This window comes from Hakea prostrata, chromosome 11, assembly GCF_041222555.1.
Source record: "Hakea prostrata isolate BN-2017 chromosome 11, UWA_Hpros_2, whole genome shotgun sequence".
NCBI lineage: Eukaryota > Viridiplantae > Streptophyta > Magnoliopsida > Proteales > Proteaceae > Hakea > Hakea prostrata.
The window spans coordinates 3,015,072-3,033,259 of NC_142610.1; the positions used below are offsets into that span (position 1 = coordinate 3,015,072).

Below are 18,188 nucleotides of genomic sequence, written 5' to 3' on the forward strand. Positions count from 1 at the left end.
ATTTGATCTATTTGTTCCTATCCATCAATTAGCATTTTTGCAAATTAGTAAATAAACTGCACTCGAATCTTTGTAACATAATCTTCCTTTTATGGGAGTACAAACTTCCTAAATCATTCGACAGAAGGTATATAAAAGATCCATGATGCAATTGACAGGTAGGTTGGAGGGAAATCAGATACGATAAACATCCAGCGGGGAGTAAAGGGATAATTAAGGAGGCCTGTCAAGAACTCAAGATTGGAGGGAGAGAGGGAGAGAGAGAGAGAGAAATCATCATTCAACCCCTAACCAAACCCAACCCACCCCCTCCCCGAAAGAAAAAAAAAAAAAATTCGTCATCCATCGTCTTAAAATGAGCTTTCAATTATTTTTTATTTTATTTTTCTTATCCATTTCTTCAACTCACCAAAGTTTCTTATATTTCATTCTATCCATAACTTGACCGGCAAACTCACCATGACAGTTCTCTGAGACTGCAACACAGTATGGACAAACTTCTACAACAGAAGTGAGTAGTTAGTTGTGTTTCAAAAAAACCCATTTATGTACTTAACAGACAAGTCTCACCGTTGGAAAAGAAATCATAACCAAGTAGGCCATTTTGCATGGCAGGTTGCAACCTGCTCTAAAACATAAAAAGAACTTAAAGATGGGATCTTAATACAGCCCCAGAAAGCAAGCTGCGGCTGAAGATAACCCCATGAGTCTTTGTACCTCTGTATCTGCTCTTTTCAGCTCAATAGATTACCATATGCTCTTAGCTAAGAGCTGAAACAGGAAATGGAAGAAGAAGAAAACCTAGATGAAACGCCACCAGCAATACTCAAAAAAGCAGAGCCAACCATAAGACTGTACAGTATCTGTTTGTATTTCCTGTAGATTCACTTAAATGAGTCCCAGGGTTTTCCACCAATGTCATTTAGCTTCATCCCAACTTTCATTCTGCATCCAACCAACTCAAACTCAAGTCTCTTCTTGCATGTAGAGTGATACAAAACATGATTGCATGCCCCCAACATCACTCTAACCACTGCATCAACATCTTCTGAAACATTCTGTCGGTGTACCTATCTCATTAAGGACTTGCTGGAGACAACCCGTCGCGGGAACAGCCCACAAACCAACAATATTGTCATGACTCGTGATATAGAGTGAAAGTGCAATTTGACAGCTTACTCAATCTAGCATTTGAAGTAACTTTAATTAGAAGACATCAATTCTCTCTAATTAAACAATCAATCAAATTGGTTATGCAATCCAGAGACATGAACCAATGCATACGACCTAGACAATGCAGTGAGAGGAGGCAAGTAAATAATCAGCTTGTCCTGACCTACTATTACATCTGAGAAAAGAAATATCAAACAGGGGAAAATGAAATTCCATATGATAAGTAATTACATCAAATATGGGTTCCTTAACCAGATGATCGCCTGGAAAGAAACTTCTGAAAGAATTGAAGAATGGGTAGGTTTGCTTGCTTTTTCAATCCTTTCAACTCATTAGCAATCTACTGACGGATGGACCATGGGTATTCCACTATTTCTGGCCACTGACTTTACATACTATAATACAGAAAAGGAAAAGAAACAATACTCCTAGCAGGATAATAAACCTAAGAACACAGATTAATGCTCATGCTTGATTCGTGCTTTTAATATTCCTGGAAGAGGTGGTGAAGGAGGACGCATACCCACAGCATTTGACCTCGAAGGATGGGGTATCTGTGACTGGTACACATCAAGCATGCTCGAACCCTCTGCTTCATTTACATTAGAATCATCAGCACCATCATCTCCCTGAGGTCTTTCACATAACCTCATTTCCTTGAGAACATAATTATCATCATGCAGCTCAAAAGGGGTGCTGCAATAAGGATTGCAGAGAAAATACAGATTAACAAGGGACTGGCACTGTAATAATGGCAAAGTTGATAAAATTAGTTGGCACATACTAAAATTGGATCAACTTCATTACTTTTACCTATTGAAATCAAAATGCACCAGTTGCATGTTCTCTGATATTTCCACCTCGACTGTTGCATTAGGTCCTGTCTGCAATTCAAAGCATCCAGAAGCAAAATAATGATGACAAGATTACTGGACATCAAAGATGAAATTTTGCAATCATCACCCCCAATAACACGATGTCACCCAGGAAGCATTTTAAAGAAGGTGAAACTCATCAGTAGGTATAGATAATTACCAGTCTGATGTTGATTAACCCAAATCCACCAAGTCTACATTTGGTTGCAATTGAAATTAATGGGAAGATAAAGTTACAAAGAAACTTCCGTAATCATTACCACATATGACTATATCACTCTTCACTAACAACAAATCATTCCATAACTGGTGGTTAGATTTCACTTCACTAACAAGACTTGAAAATAAATTAATGAAAAAGAAAACATGAGTGCAGGTGAATGAAATGGCCAGAGAAAGGTATGAGAGCGGAGAGCCTAGGGAGCATTAGTGATATCACTGAAATTATTTAAACACATGGAGAAAGAATTAAAACTCAGCCAGTGTTTACTACTAGTCCCAAGCCCAGATAAAGAAGAGTTGGTGTCTTCAGTCAGCATACAACACTAGCGGGGGGAAAAAAACAAAATCTTTACATAGTTTCTACTTTCTGCAACCTATATAACAGACGTTAAGTTGGGGCATTCCAAGCAGAATAGGCAACATGCTACATTATAGTGAAAAGTGATTAAAGCTTAGCTATGGCATCCCTCAGAGCCTGGATGCAATCACAAGTAAGCAAGGGTTCCAACACTGTGGATGAGTGCAGGTAAAAAAGCAACTCCAATGGAGTCGGATTAGATTACATCTCACTATATCAGAATATTGGATTTTCTTTACGGACAAGAGTCTAAAGTTGATACGCTATAAGAAGAAGACTGATTAACATGGTCTGGACATTCAAGAGGTCAGATGGAAGGGTAGAAAACTTACGCTGTTGACTAAGAAACTGATCTAGACCCCAAACACTCAACATTCCCATTAACACAATTACTTACAGATTAAATGGAACCACATGGAACCAGTTCAGTTAAAGTAACCAAAATAAAAAATAAAGAAAGAAAGAAACTAGCTGATCCCATATGCAACCTGTAAGAGCATGAAAACATTATATATGTAACTCAATAGGAGGAATCCCTCACCGGGGTTCGCTTAATGATTTAGGTCATTCATTACCTATCAGTCCAAGTGAGTTTCCAATTAAAATTTAGGCTTAATTACGTAAGAGTTATGAGTTATATTCCTTTTGTAATTCTTTTACAATATAAATATCGATGTATTGGTTTGTACAATAGAACACACATTCTATCGCCCAACCCCTATTCTCCATTGTTCTCTCTTCTTCACCTTACTGGTACTCATCAGATTCTGAAATTGTTTACACAACCTAAAACTCTAAAAGTACACATTTTTGGCTCACGAGAGTTGCCTACTATTAGAAAACCCAGTGGATCAAAGGCCAAACACAAAATGAAAACCCAACTCTAAACTTGCTCCCTATAAAACAAGCCTGTTATGGTTGTTTCTGCCACGTTCAAGTTTCGACTGAGATGGGCAGAAAATTTCAGTTAAACCTCAGTTTTTGCCAACAAATCAAAACAAGAAGTCCCAGAATCAACAAGTTCTGAAACCTTGGTATTTTCAACCAATATTTCAAAATATTTGGTTCTTTCAACCAAAAAATGCCAACCTACGACTAACTCCAAGTTTCCAATCAATTTAATTTCACCCGTTTTGGCTATAGTTTCAAACAAGTTTAGGCAGTTTTGACAAGTTTCGATGGCCAGCTCATCGCATGGTCAGTTCTACCCCCAAAATTCCCCTGTTTCGACGCATCTCAACCACTTCTCGATTTCTGGCTGGCTGAAACGACCCTCGAAAGCTAGATCTTGATCCTTTGTTTCTGCACCAGATTAAAACCCTATTTTTTTAGTTTCTTCAAATTCTGCAGCATTCCACCATCTCTGAAACCCAAAACCTCCATTGGTAGCCTTCCATCCACTCTCTTGACATAACCCTCACATCACACCCTAGATCTTACCAACCCTATGATGTAGGCACAAAATTCCTCCTGACCAAAACACTATCTTGGGCCTCAAGGCCCAACCAAGATGGCAGAACTAGGGGCTGGCTGAACCCCTTCAAGGGCAACCAACCCTATGATGTAAGCACAAAATTCCCCCTGGCCAAAACCCTATCTTAGGCCTCAAGGCCCAATCAAGATGGTGGAACTAGGGGCTGGCCAAACCCCTTCAAGAGCAATTTGATCATTTTCCCCTCTTAGTTAATCATTTTAATTTCAAAATTTTTATTTTATTTTTTGGAGTCCAAATCTGTTTTTAATTCCTTGTTTCAATCAAAGTGAGTTCTAGTGCCACTTGGGAATTATTTTAAACTAAGATTCCATAATTAGGTCTTTTATTGCACGTTAAATTGTTTACTTTGTGTGGTGGTTATTTACTTAGTTGTAAAGGGGATCCTAGTCTATAAAAGAAACCCTAGTTAAGGATCGAGGTTTTGGTTTCAACCTGGCCAAAAATCGAAATCTCATTGGTACTTTTCGACCTAGGTTTCGGGGTTATATGGCCTCCATTTCATCTGATTTCTTGCCTCCAACCAATTTAAAGCATAATAAACATAATCAGTAGTTTGCCCAAAAAAACCACTGAAAAGTCTTTTCAAGTGGACTAACAAATGAATGGTTCCAAGAACTACAAAATGTATTGCATGCAGGCATAGAATCATCAACATACATGAATTGTTTAATAGAATAGTTACATATACAACAAGTCGACAAAATACGACGACCAACTAGATCACTAATGGTGTCTCACGTATATTAAGTTCAAGCCCCTACATCATGTATACACGTGAGCTTTTCCATATACATAATTTATAAAATATTTTTTTAAATAAAACATTAAATATAGCAATAATCAAAAAATAAGTTAACATACAATCATAGATCATAGTTCTAGACTAAGTATATATTAATTTCAAATCAATACAAGATCATTTAAGACATCATGAACAAAACAAAAACCATTAAAACAGGAAGTTTTAAACTGTTTGGCATGGCCCATGCTTCACATTTTGTTGCCGACGGACACAGGGGTCTTGCTCCCTGGTGGGAGGGTAGGGGTCCGGGGGGCCTGCCCGTCAATGGTGTGCGGGCAACGCCCCTGAGGCTATAGAGGCCTTATATCACTTTGGGCCTTGGAATTTCCTTTGTAATTTGGACTTGGGCCCATGAAGAGTTGTTGTGGCTTAAGAGGTGTTTGAAGGCAAAGGAGTTGTAAAAATTAGGTGAAATCGGTTAAAAATAAACAAAAACCAAGGAAAAACCAGTTGGAGTGTCAAAACCCCGCTGGAAAACAAAGGCGGAAATGGTTGTAAGCTGCAAAATATCCCAAGTTTCAACCGAAAGCAGTGAGTTTTATAAAAGAAATGGACCGAAACTGGTCAAACCTTGGTATCGACCAGTTTCGGTCATAATTTTGACCATATTGGTCGAAACTTAGGACTCCTACGAAATCTAGCAAGTTTTGTTTCAAGGTAGCAAAAACCCGAAATTTCAATCAAAATTTTGACCATTTCGGTCTAAATTTGTACCATGAGTTAAGTTAGTCTTTATTTCCCATTTAGAGTCAAGTCTTTCCCTCATTGTGTAGGGATATAAATAGGCCTCTACTCTTATTGTAAACTTACATTGAATTGAATATAAGAATCCGAATTTGAGGGGACTAAATCGTGGTCTTCTTTGGATGGCCACAGCGGCTATCTTGCAATCATCTTCTTCAAATTCTTACATCTTCAAGCATTAATCCAGTGAGTACAGCCCCTTCCCAACCCAACCCCCACCACACCCTTCTTTCCCATCAAGAACCCTCCCCCACCCCTTGTCTTTCTTGCACCACCCCTTAGGACCCTCCCCTACCATCGCAGCCCCAAGGACCCCCTTGCCCACCCATCATAGCCCACTAGAAAACCTTCCCACTCCCTGCATCCTTCCTAAGCCCCTCCCCCGCCTTCCCAAACCCTGCAGCACCACCTCTCCCCTTCTTTTCTCTCTCGGCCCCTCTCTTTCCCCTTCTGTGACTTGCGGCAGGTCTGAAAACAGAAAAAAAAGACAAAAGAGGGAAGAAAGAAAAGAAAAGAGAGAAAGAAGAAAAGAATCAAAAAGACTGCCCAAGGATCATTCAAGAACTGAAGAAACCTTCCCATCTTTGGATCCAACCCTTTATCATCATCCCAAAACACCCCCTCCCCCCCCCCCCTCTTTGTAATACCCCAATTTCCAGAAATTGAACTTTTGAAATTCTATAGGTGGAGGCTCCTCCAAAGACCCAAAATCCTTAGGGGCCATCAACACTGAAGGTAAGGTTAGTAGGAATCTCATTTTTTTATTTTGATGGAATCTACTATTGACATTTTAGAGTTTAGGCACTAAGGTAGAAACCTGGAGCCTGAAGCCTAATGCTTAAAAGCTTGATGCTTGAAGTTTGCGCCAAAGCCTTGTGCTTAGGCCTAAAGCCTAATGACTGGGCCACCCTATGTGGTCATGTGCTCAAGAGGGTGTGAGTGGCCTATTTAACTCAGTATAATAGGGGTATAAAGGAGTAAAGTGGAATAAAGGTCAGAATTACCAAGATGTCCCTAGAGATCAAAATGACCAAAATGCCCCTAGTGGGCGTAGACTTAATTAACACCTTAACGACATCCCATGTGATTAATTAGGCCTAAAACAGTGATTCGGCATGAGAATAGGCCCATTTGTCAAATAGAAACTACTAAATAATGCCTAATTAGATATTTTAGGCAAAAGGGCAAATGTCATTACAGAGGGATAGTGGGCAAGGGGACCCACCAAGCTGGTTTTTAAGGACAGGAATATCATGAAATTTAGGTTTTCCTGCAATTGCAAAGTCAGTTCGTGGTTTGGAGAAGAAGGTGAGTTTTAGGGATCAATTTGGTCTTAAATCATAGGGCTTTGATTCTCTACTCAAGATAAGCCCCAAATTCCATGATTTTGAGTTTCTTCTCTTTAGGATTTGATGTATGCAGTTAGTGGGAACAAGTTTGGATTAAATTGATGTAAATACCATGTTAAAACCGTGATTGAGGACATACAGTGAGACTGATAGAGATGATCTTAAGATGAGATTAATGATATAATAATGCTGTCTGAGGACCATTTGGATTCAAATCAGAATTAGTGCAACTCTAATTTCATAACCCCTGTTCCAGCATGATGGAATTAATGTGCTTCTCGACTAGTTGATGCTATTAAGAGACCCAATTAGCCCATAACTGAGTAAACACCTTGAATTTGAGACATGACTCGATGTTGTGATGCCCTAAGGAACTAGGGCTGAGGGCTAAACCACTGTTTAGGGCTGTAGTTATGTGATTGATTGATTAACTGAATAAAGCCCTAAGGGTTTGACCCATTGGGACAGCAGTGGCATCATTTGAATGGATTCAGGGAAAATAATGTTGCGCCCTCTGAAATGTGAATTTCTAGGTATTGAACATGTTACATGTGATGTGCTGATGCTGTCCTAGTGAGGGGAAGCCTCTCTAAGGCTGATTTAGAAACATGGATCGTAGTAGGACTTAATCTAAGCCAAATGAGCCCTAACAAGTAGGGCCACAACAGGGCCGGGCTGCGCGAGGCTTTTGCAATCCCAAGCCCAGCCCTATATATTCTAATATAAGCCCATTCATGCCTTGACCCTAATTCAGGGCCAATGATTATTGTGCCTGACCCTACACCCTACAGGGCCAAGCCAAGCCCATCCCGCCCTGATTGGCCCTAGCCTTGATTGGCTCTATACTTGGCCCTATCTCTGGCCCTGATTGGCCATGTTCCTAATTCATTGAGATCAAGCATCAGGGACAAAATCAAGGCCAGGGTCAAGGCAAAAAATAAGGGACAGTTTTGGACAAGCCCAGCGAGACAAAGAGTAATCCCAGGTCCACCCTTGGCCCTAGTCAGGGCAGAATATTTTGGCCCTAACCCACCCTCAAGGCAAAAATCTTGAGTCCAAGCCCTATTCGGGCTCAGGGAGGGCTTAGGGCGGGTCAGGGCCAAACTTGCACCCCTACTAACAAGTGGAAATCACCCAATTGAAAAAGGGTTTGTATCTAAAGGGCTGGGCAAGTTCAGTTTGGTGTTAAAGAAATGTTGGAACCTTATGATGTGTACTGCGGCCGATGACTTGAGAAATGACCAAGTGGTGGATGCTAAAACCTAGTGAAATGGGGAAGGCCTTCTATGTGCCTGATTAATCCTATCTTTGAACCGTGATTCAAGGCAAATGTGAGGACTCAAATCTAATCTAGAGACTTGAGACTGCTGTAACATGATTCAAGGAAAATAATCCAGCTGAACCAACCTAATTGGGCAGCTCCTTGGAAACAGCAGCAAGGGAATTAGGCTGATTCAGCAATCCAGCTGCTTCCTGCTGCCGCCTTATGGGCTGGAGTGCTTAGTGCAATCCAGGCAAGGCCAACCTTTCCCTGAAAGCTCCAATACATCAATTAACCCTAGGACACCTACTAGGCCTCATTCCAAACATGGTTCAGTAAGGTTTGGCCCTAAGTAGATGATCTAAAGATGTTTTGGACGATGAGTTATGCTTGTAATGTATAGGCCAAGCTCGAGAAGATCTTGAATTCCAGTTCAAGTCCTGAGATGAGTGAGATATTAGGCTCTCACGCATCATGGATCTTGTGCTTATTCCTTGGTCATGCATTCATGTCATCTTGTATGCTAGAATGATTGCTTGCCTAGCACATGCATAGCATGGCATATTACAGATTGTGATTGCTTTGCATATTGCATTTATGCATTTCATGGTGCTGGGAAGTGGGGGTGGGGTATCGATGTGTACACCACTATTGTGATGTGTGTATGTGGCCTGTGAATGATGTTAAGCCACTTTGATATATTTGTGAGTGTTGAGGGCACTGTGCTTCGTAATTATGAGATGATTGTGTCGAGGGCACTATGATATGTAGAATGTGTATATAATCCTTAGATGAACCCATTGTCCAAGCAGCCATGTGATTATATTGCATTTTATACCGATCTTATCATCCATCTTGATTGATTATGTTTTCACACATGCCCTCTTGTACACCTGTGGTATGAGGCACAGGATATACTCCAGACCATGCACGTTATCATGGTAGAATGCATTCCAGATGTTGCACCCCTTCCTAACAAGAGGACAGGTGTTGGCAAACTAGTGTGGGCCCTGTGATGAAGCAACCCCATCCCATTCCCCCTCCTCCCCTACCATCACAAGCCTTCACCTCCCCTTCCCCTTCATTCGCAGCCTCCCCCAGGCCCTCCCTCACCTTCCCTAGCTCCCGCAAGCCCCCTTCCCACCCTCCCGATCTGCACAACACCCCCAACCCCTCCCCTGTTCCTGCGCAACCCTTATTCCCGCTCTCCCTTGCGGCCATACACCCTGGCAGCAGCCTTCCCCAAGCCTCACAACATCCCAGCCCGTTCCCCCACCCCATACGATCTTCCCTAGTGCCTCCCTACCCTACGACAACCCCCCCCCCAACCCCTCTCAGCCCTCCCTCTCTGTCTTTTCTTGCTTGTGGCAGAACCAGAAAACAGAAAAGAAAAGAATAGGAAAAGGAAAGGAAGAGGAAGAGCAACGAAGAGATAGAAAAGTTCTGGTTTTCTTCTCAAGATCCAACCCATACTGATCCAACTTAATTATCCTTCTTTTCTACCACCCCTAGGAATAGTATTAGACATCCAAGATCACCATTTAATATTTTTTTCCCATCCCATATTAATTTTGGGTATCTCAAAACCATCCCTTGAGTGACTTGTCAACGATCCTAACTTGTCTCTAGGGCCTTCCTATAAATTCTTTAGAAATCCACAAACATCCCACAACATCTTTTCGACTTATTTGCTGGAAGATTCTGGCAACCCTCAATTTTACAGAATCAATTCAAGAAACCCTAACCCTAAAACTGTGTTTTACATAAGATAGTCAACCTAGTAAATCATGTGCATGGACTAGCACAACATTTTCAGGGTTACTTACCCAATTAAAGGAGTTCTAGCATGTAAGACAATGACTGACCAAGAAGCTGTCAGGTGTAAGTGGAGTACAGGTGGGAGAGCCAACAAAAAGTAGGAGATTATGGTGATCAAGGCTGCACTCTTCTTAGAAGTGGATAGGGAGATTCAGGTCAGAACCAGAGGCTTATTTAAATACATAATACTCCACCAGTAATTATGAAAGAACTCTTAATCTTGTACATAAATTACTTCCTTATGTAACTCCATCTGTGATGAAAAATTACCATGTATTTCCTCTAATATTATGAAAGCATCCTTTAGGTCCAAGAAAAAGTTTTACTGGCAGAGCAGGAAAAGCAAAGTAGGCATGAGGCAACAGAAGGAAAGTACAGCAATCATACCTGAACAAGAATAAAGGGTAATTCCACACCTCCTACACGAGCATTTCCTGCGCCATATAATCCCTGATTCCTCTGTATCAAATTCTGAAGACCTACAAACTTGATAAAAGGAGAGAAGTCGCACATAGTCAAAAAACCATAACATTTTGAAGCCGTAAGAAGAAAAGTCTATTTAACCTATTTTCAATAACCAGTGTTTAGAAAATGGGAATAGCAATATATTGGGATTTCGGACTGATGCGGAAGGAAATCAGTGGATCAAATGGGGAGAGGGTTTATTGTTCTCAAATCATGCGGAGTCTGCACATGAACTTTGCTTGCCAAGTCCACCCAATTTAGAACCAAATAACTCTCTCATGGATTAAAATATTAAAAAAGTAGAATTTGAAGAGAGAACACAGAATCAGGCCAAGGTTATCAACTAACCCTAAGAGGAGAAAAGGCAAGAAACCAAGGGAAAACAGAAAAACAATCACAAAGGGGCAAAGTCGTTACTCAGTACACATGCTCCTTTTTTTTTTTTTTTTTCTTTATTAAAGAAAAAAAATCTGCCAAGAATTTTATCGGTCAGAAGGCCAAGTGCCCAATGTTTCCATAAAATGGAAAGATATTAATCTAGCAGGCCAACTATATGGATGGCTTTCCTCGCTACTTAGCCTTCTAGTGATGCTGTGGAAAACAATGTTTTAGGCTAGATTTGGGGTTTTCCCGATCGGGTGCAGCTGAAATATTTTTTGAAGTTGCTGATTTTTTTTCATTGGATAATATGTAGTGAAGATTCTTCATCTGTATATGGGCCTGCACCCCCTACACATCAAACTCTAGCTTTTATACTATCATGATATGAATTCATAGACCTCTATAAAGATAGATTCATAGATGACAAGTCTTACTTCTCTTCATCTTCCATTTTCTATTTCCTGCTCCTACGACAGCTTATTGAACCCTCCAAAACAACCCTTGTTATGAATCACTAATGTAAACATCAAACTCTCACCAGAAAACCATACTATACTCCTATCAACCATCATCTTTACCCTGTCACGTAATCATGAAAACCCCCAACTTTCAATCCCCTCTCAACAGAACCTGTTCAACCTCCTCCCCACCATTTTATTTTTTCAACCTTAAATTCAACTTTAAGAAAGCCTCACTCCTTCAACCCAACCTAATCCAATCATTCACCACATTCCCTTCAAACCCAAACTTTTCGATTCTGTTCACAATTCACTTAATTTTTCACCCCCACTACCAACCAAAACCTAGGATCAATTACAACTTGACTGACTGTGAAACACTAGAACAACATTGATAGCAGAACCGTCTATATAAGCTACCATTATATTTAAAGAGAGATTTTTAAAAATTGAAATAATAATATTGAAAATATGGTTGTCTAAGCTGCCTAGAGCTTTTTCCTGGTTCAAGCCTCTTCAACATATGGTTGCAATGCATTGTGATGGGGCTTTAATCAACCCAGCAGCTTCTTATGGCAGAGTGATAAGGCATTAAGGCGGACCCCATTCTGGCTTTTGCAGGCAAGGAGAACAGCTTTAGTATTAGCTATGGAGATGAAAGCAACCTATGAAGGCTTGATCTGCATATCAAAAGGATTGCTGGCTGCTTCTATCCTATCTGATTCCAAGTTGGCAATAGACATTATTAAAGGAGAATCCAAGGGCCGTGGATACTCCAACCTTTGAAAGGTGAAATAAGACAGAACTGCCATCATGTAAGGAAATTTATGCATGTGAGGACAAAGCAAAACCAGCCAGCTGATTTCATCACTGGCATCTAGCTGACACAAAGCCAAGTAGAGTGGGCACCTAGTGATTCTCCAGAAGAGCTAGTGGAACTTATTCAGAAGGATGCAGAAGCTCATGTTTACTTTAGAATGTAATGGGTTTTGGTTTTTTTTCCTTCCCATGTGGGACCCTGGCTGGGAGGGAATGCCCTCCTATGATGGAATTTCCTTCCGCAAGTGGGGTTCTAGGAGACTGCCTTTTCTATAGCCCCCCTTCTCCTAATACAAAAACAACCATTTATCACAAAAAAGAAAACACTATCACCAATAAACCAAACAACTTGCTCTGCAAAACCTTTGGAAATATTTATCTTTCTAGTACACAAACACAGAAATTTTTTTGTGATAGAGAGACTAGCTATTCCCCATTATAAAATAAATAATAACAAAATACCAGAAAAAGCAAGCAAAAACAATTTCCTGGTTTTACAAGAATCATACTGTATTCAATTAATATTTGGTAGTATTTTTTATTTGTGCCAACTTCATAACTAACAACTTGGACAAGTTTGATTTTCCTGTCCACGGCAGTTCTTGTAGTCTCGAATAACCCATTAAAATCCCAGCCTGATTGGATGGCTGAACATGGGATATGAAAGCAACTAGGTATTAGTAGGTAAACTACAAAGTTAGCAACCCCACCAAAACTGCATCAGAACAGTCTCCAAAGAGGGTATGATACTCTAGGCTGGATCTGATGATATGACCAGGAGATCATGAACTTGAAGCTGTTGCTATAGAATACCAGAACAGCAGAATTGCAACATTGGGGCTCCCTTTCATGCCTGATTACTGGAACTTGATAGGACAGCCTTAAACTAAAAACACAGCGGTAGCTTGATACCTCTAGATTTGGTCTATGGCAGGACAATGAAACTAGAAACAAAGAACTGATGGAGAAAAAGAGAGAGAAAAAAGAAAGAATGTGTTGATGACCCACCAATTAGGAGATGGCCCCTCACCATCTCTACCTCAGAATCCAAGGTTTGCTGTCTCACACACCCACACAGAGACAGTACAAATTCATCATTCAGTCTTACCAAAAAAAAAATTCATCATTCAGTGGCTGTCAAATCACACGAGGCTGGACATAGATTCCTCTGTTTATAAATTTCCTTATTACAAAAAACAGAACCCCCTGTTGTCAATGGATATTTGATGTTGATCATGGGTTCAAACACCTGACTCAAGATGCTTATGCCTTTATGGACCCACTAAAATAATAAACGCCTCAAACAATCAAAGTCAATAGTAGAACTGTAAGTAGTGCATATGATGCAGAAAGGGCAAACTTGTTCCCAAAACAAAAAGCAAAAGGAAGAACCTGAGTCAGGCAAAATAAGGGAATCAAGAAAACTCAAATTAAAAAATTTCACGTTAGGATTTGCTAAAATTTGAAATTGGGGTCCCTAGGGCTTGTGGATGGAATTTGGGGCTGTTATCCAGATTGAACTCCAATAGGGGAAAAGGGTTTTCCTATCCAAACATAGGCCCAAACTGATGCCTAGAATAATAGATCTAAAATTTGGGTCTTCCAAAGAAAACTAGAGAATTCCAGATATGGGGTTTTGGCTGGTTGATGGCAACGAGATACAAATGTTTTTGTCAGAAGGTATGGGAATGGGAATCATATGGTCAAAAGCAGATGAAGAACTGATAGTTGGATTAAGCTGCACATGAATATGTTCTCAGAAAATAGTTGCAGTCATTTAATGGCAGCAGCTTGTCGAACTTAAAAAAGTTGAATACAATTGGATCAATGCATGCTAGGTTTTAACCAAACTCTGGGCAGCAATGCTTGTGAGGGGATGATATATGCAAGCTGTGGGTTAATTTTGGCAGATTCCAATGGTAGACCCATGCCATAGGTAGGTTTTACTAGACTAGAGTTTTCAAAAACAAAAAGAGAAAGAGAAAAAGAAGAGAAAATGATTGTGATTAGAACCCCTAACCTAGTTCAAGCTTCCAAAGCTTTAGGGTGGAACCTTGTAGTAAACCAAGTCCACCGTCAAAGAACGAACTTGGACTTCAAGAGACTAGCACCCATGATTCTCCTAGACTTTGAACGACCAGGGAAGCAGCACTTGGACTTTAAACACCAAGCACAATTGGTTCACTAGACTTACAACAGTAACCACTCTCTCAGAAGAAAATCCGACTTTGATTAATGCAAAATTCTATTCTCCAAGTCCCAATTCTACAATGGAGTATATATGGTAATCTAATCGACAGAACCAATGTTGTATAAAATTCAATAGCTAAATCAATTCCTCGTTGGAATTGAACTCCGAAAACTACTCGTACTACTTGATGTTCAAACTAACATCTCACACCAATTATATTTGAAAAGGAGTTCCTAACTACCAGCCAACCACGCAGCTGACCCAACCCTAAATAACTCTGAAGTCCTTATTACATACTAAAGGACATTATTGCACTTAACTTGAGAATAAATTAGTTATTTTCATACTTGGACCTTGTACCTGTTACATTCAAGCCCCATGGCATCAAGGGCCCATAACTAGCACAGCCCAACCCAAGGCATATTCGAAGGAAAATAAGCCCAAAAAAAGTGCTGGATCTGCATCAAAAGATCCTTGCAGCCAACCCAATTCAAGAATAAAATTATTGCTGCAATCAGTCTAGAATAAGGGAGGACTGAAATAATGTAGGACAAGATGCCCAAAAACACAAAGTTTAGTTTTCAATCATGTTACAGCAGTCCCTAAAATGATGAAGGAGAAGATGCCCAAAAAAAAATTAGTTTTCAATCAAGACAAAACAATCACACTACTGATGATACCATGAAAGTATATTAGTAAAGCAAACCAACCATCCATGCAAGGTCTGTCTTACCCTCAGAGCTTCAATGCTCAAGGATATATGACATATTTCTCAAGGTACTTTTTTCGAGCCTCACTTTGACATGAGCCTCAGACCAAGCCTCAGCATCTTTCATGACTGTTATCAGTAGCCTACGACAAAAGCATGAAAAAATATACAGAATTACAAAAATATGGTACAAGCACTTACTTGCTCATCTAGTTCTCGCAGATAAGCAGCTTTCTTTTCAATTCTGTTTCTCAGACTCATCCGTTCTGCCTGCGTCAATTACAATGACTGAAAATCAGTGCATATTAGATGCAATATCATCCACATAGTCTGGCACCCATTACAGATGGAAAAAAAAAAGAAAGAATGGTGGTTAATCAAACCTTTAATTCTTCAATATCATTCAGACTGGTGCGAGGCAGACCTTTCCACTGTATTTCCTTTTTGTCCTTAGATATGATATCCATAGCCATGAGAACATTCAGGGCATCATACACTCGACGGCGTATATTTTTCTCATCATATTGTTGCTGTTAGCCAAAAAAAAAAGTAGCTTTAAGGTAGATGAACAGGGTATCAATTATGCACCACCAAACCGGTTACCCACCCAAAAGGAATGATCATATAACATTGTTGTAATCTGGGAAACGATGGCTTGTTGGCTGACAATAGGCTAGGTTTTTTTAATAATAGAATACAAGAGGTACAACTGTACAAGTACAGTACTGCCCCTAGGACAATTCTACCCTAATACCCAAATAACACCAATAAAGACCTAGGAAACAATGGCACTGATATAGATGTAAAATGTGTGAAGCAGATGGAATATGCAAGGCACTTGCTCCAAAATAATTAATTAACTAAAAACATAATCAGTTCTTCCTATGAGAACAGTATCATTACTCTTTGTCCCTCCTTCCTAAGACTCACCTCCCTGTGATGGTTCGCAAAAACAAGAAGGCAGACTCAAATGTCCATAGAGCTCTAACAGGCAATGCCCATGTTGTGAAGTTGTCCTAGGTGACACTAAATAGGGAAGAAGCATTTGTCATGCTCTCCGTAGATAGAAAGGAGTGAAGGACAGGCCTCACTTGATGGTTGACAACAACAAGAAGGACAAAACTGTGATCAGCTAAGCACACAGCCTAAGACAGTAAAGGCTAATCAGGGAGTGACAAGGGTCAGTATCAGAAATGATAATGCTACCAATGGCCCATACAGTCTTCCAATTAAATATTACGGTTCTTGCCCCCACCCTTTTTTTCATTCTTGAAGGTAATTCACCAATGTTTTAAGGAGTAAACTTCTATAACATACTTTTTAAACATTTTTAATAGATGCAAGCACAACATCACAATATCACAACAGTTGAATGGGAGAGGCATTGGATCATTACCCCCATCTTTAGCTAATTTATGGATGTGATCAAGTGGTGTTGCTCTTTCATTTTACAGAACTGAGTTTAAGTTTTACTCAAAACCATACAGTTAAGATTTGCCCATATGGGTCGAGTGGGTCTTAGAAAATTTTATCTTGGCTCATCGTTGGGTTCTTTAGGCCTTAAGCCTCTTATTTTTGGCTTCATTGATGTAAAGGGCCCACTTTACAAGTCCATAAAGTGGCAGCAATGTTAGTACACAAGATTAGTAGTTAGAATATTTAACTTTTCATTATCATTTAATTAAGTCATATTTTAGTCGTGATAATTAGGAGTTGACCATGAATCATAGCTTCAGTTTGAGTCCTGGTTCTATTTGAATATTTTAGAGTGATTAGGTGAGTTAAATTAGAATTTTCAAAAGTCAATACATAGGCTACAAAAGGCAGCAAGGCAACCGCACCATTCAGACACTCCAAATGCAAGGCAACACCAGCAAGGCTGTAAAGTGACTGCCTAGGTGCCCAAGGATGCCTTGAAAACTTTGGGTCGATATATGTAAGACATCCCCTACTAGGTAGAGACGATTTAAATAAAGAATAAAAGGTATTTCCAGCTTTAAAGCTGTTGAGCAATGCATACAGGATTGAAATTCCAAACCTTATTTTTCCTCTTCTCTTCTCTTTTCTTCCTCCCAAGTACATCTTCAACTTTTTGGCTTGCTGTCCAAGATCCTTGATGCAGCCTTGATAAAATAGAGCTGCAGCTTCAAGGATCTCTAGCGCAAGACTTGAATTTCAAGCTTTGGTTAGAGTTTATGGGTTGTAATTTCCCAATAGATTCCTAATTTGTGGATCTAATTCCCTGGTTGTGGTTTGGTTTGTCTGATGGGATATCAATGATTAAACATAGAAGGATATTTAGAGTATCAAGGATACTTTGCCCATCCCATGGGAGGTCGAAAAATTCCTTGAGATGGTAGATTTGATATGGGATGAAAACTTAGGGGAATAGGATATAAACTTGAAAGGAGCCTATATTTTGTTCCTTAAAATCATCTCTTCAAGTGTCAATGGTTCTAGATGAGTGGTTTGGGAGATATTGGGTCTCTTGGTTTTGGACGGAAAATAGGGTGACAATAACAGGGATAGGCAAATCCACGGTTTGGTTGGTCCATTTGGGATGACATTGGGATTGAACGATACTAGGGTCAATGATGTTCAGAAAGTTTGAGATAGATCTTTGGCAGCGCTCTAACCTTGAATTTTGGGTATCTAGAAAAATCCAAAAATTCAAGAAATTTAAAATAAAAAATAAGAGATGTGGAAAGGGAAGGGGTTGATGAAGCTTCCAATAGTACCAGGTTGGACCTAGAATTGTCATGGATGAAGCTAGAATGCTGCTCATGATGGTAGTCGAAGGCTTTCTCCTACAGCCACCATCAAGGATCTGAGCTGGACGTCACTTAGAACCTTCCTAGGGTTGATTCTTCAAACTTATTGACAGAATCAGACATGCTAAGCTGCTACCACTTGAATCCTCAAACTAACTGACCGAATCAATGCTAAAACACACACAGCGCTCTAATCAGAAGCTTTATTAACAATAATCAGAACTACCTCTCCCCAACGAGTGGAGGGGTTTATTCGTACATGCTAGGAGCCTAGCACTGACCAAATCAATGCTAAAA

General features: G+C 39.9%; 1 protein-coding gene across 2 annotated transcripts in view; it reads right to left on the reverse strand.

Moving 5' to 3' along the window:
- Positions 1–350: 350 nt before the first annotated feature.
- Positions 351–18,188, reverse strand: part of DPB (Transcription factor DP) — a 29,278-nt gene continuing 11,440 nt past the window's right edge. For both annotated transcript variants that reach the window (XM_089139036.1, XM_089139037.1), the window contains exons 6-10: positions 15,504–15,650; positions 15,322–15,390; positions 10,485–10,583; positions 1,987–2,057; positions 351–1,869 (exon numbers count right to left, since the gene is read on the reverse strand). In XM_089139036.1, the coding sequence (XP_088995162.1) occupies positions 1,632–1,869; positions 1,987–2,057; positions 10,485–10,583; positions 15,322–15,390; positions 15,504–15,650 (624 nt within the window). In that variant the 3' untranslated portion in view covers positions 351–1,631. The remainder of the gene's footprint in view (positions 1,870–1,986; positions 2,058–10,484; positions 10,584–15,321; positions 15,391–15,503; positions 15,651–18,188) is intronic.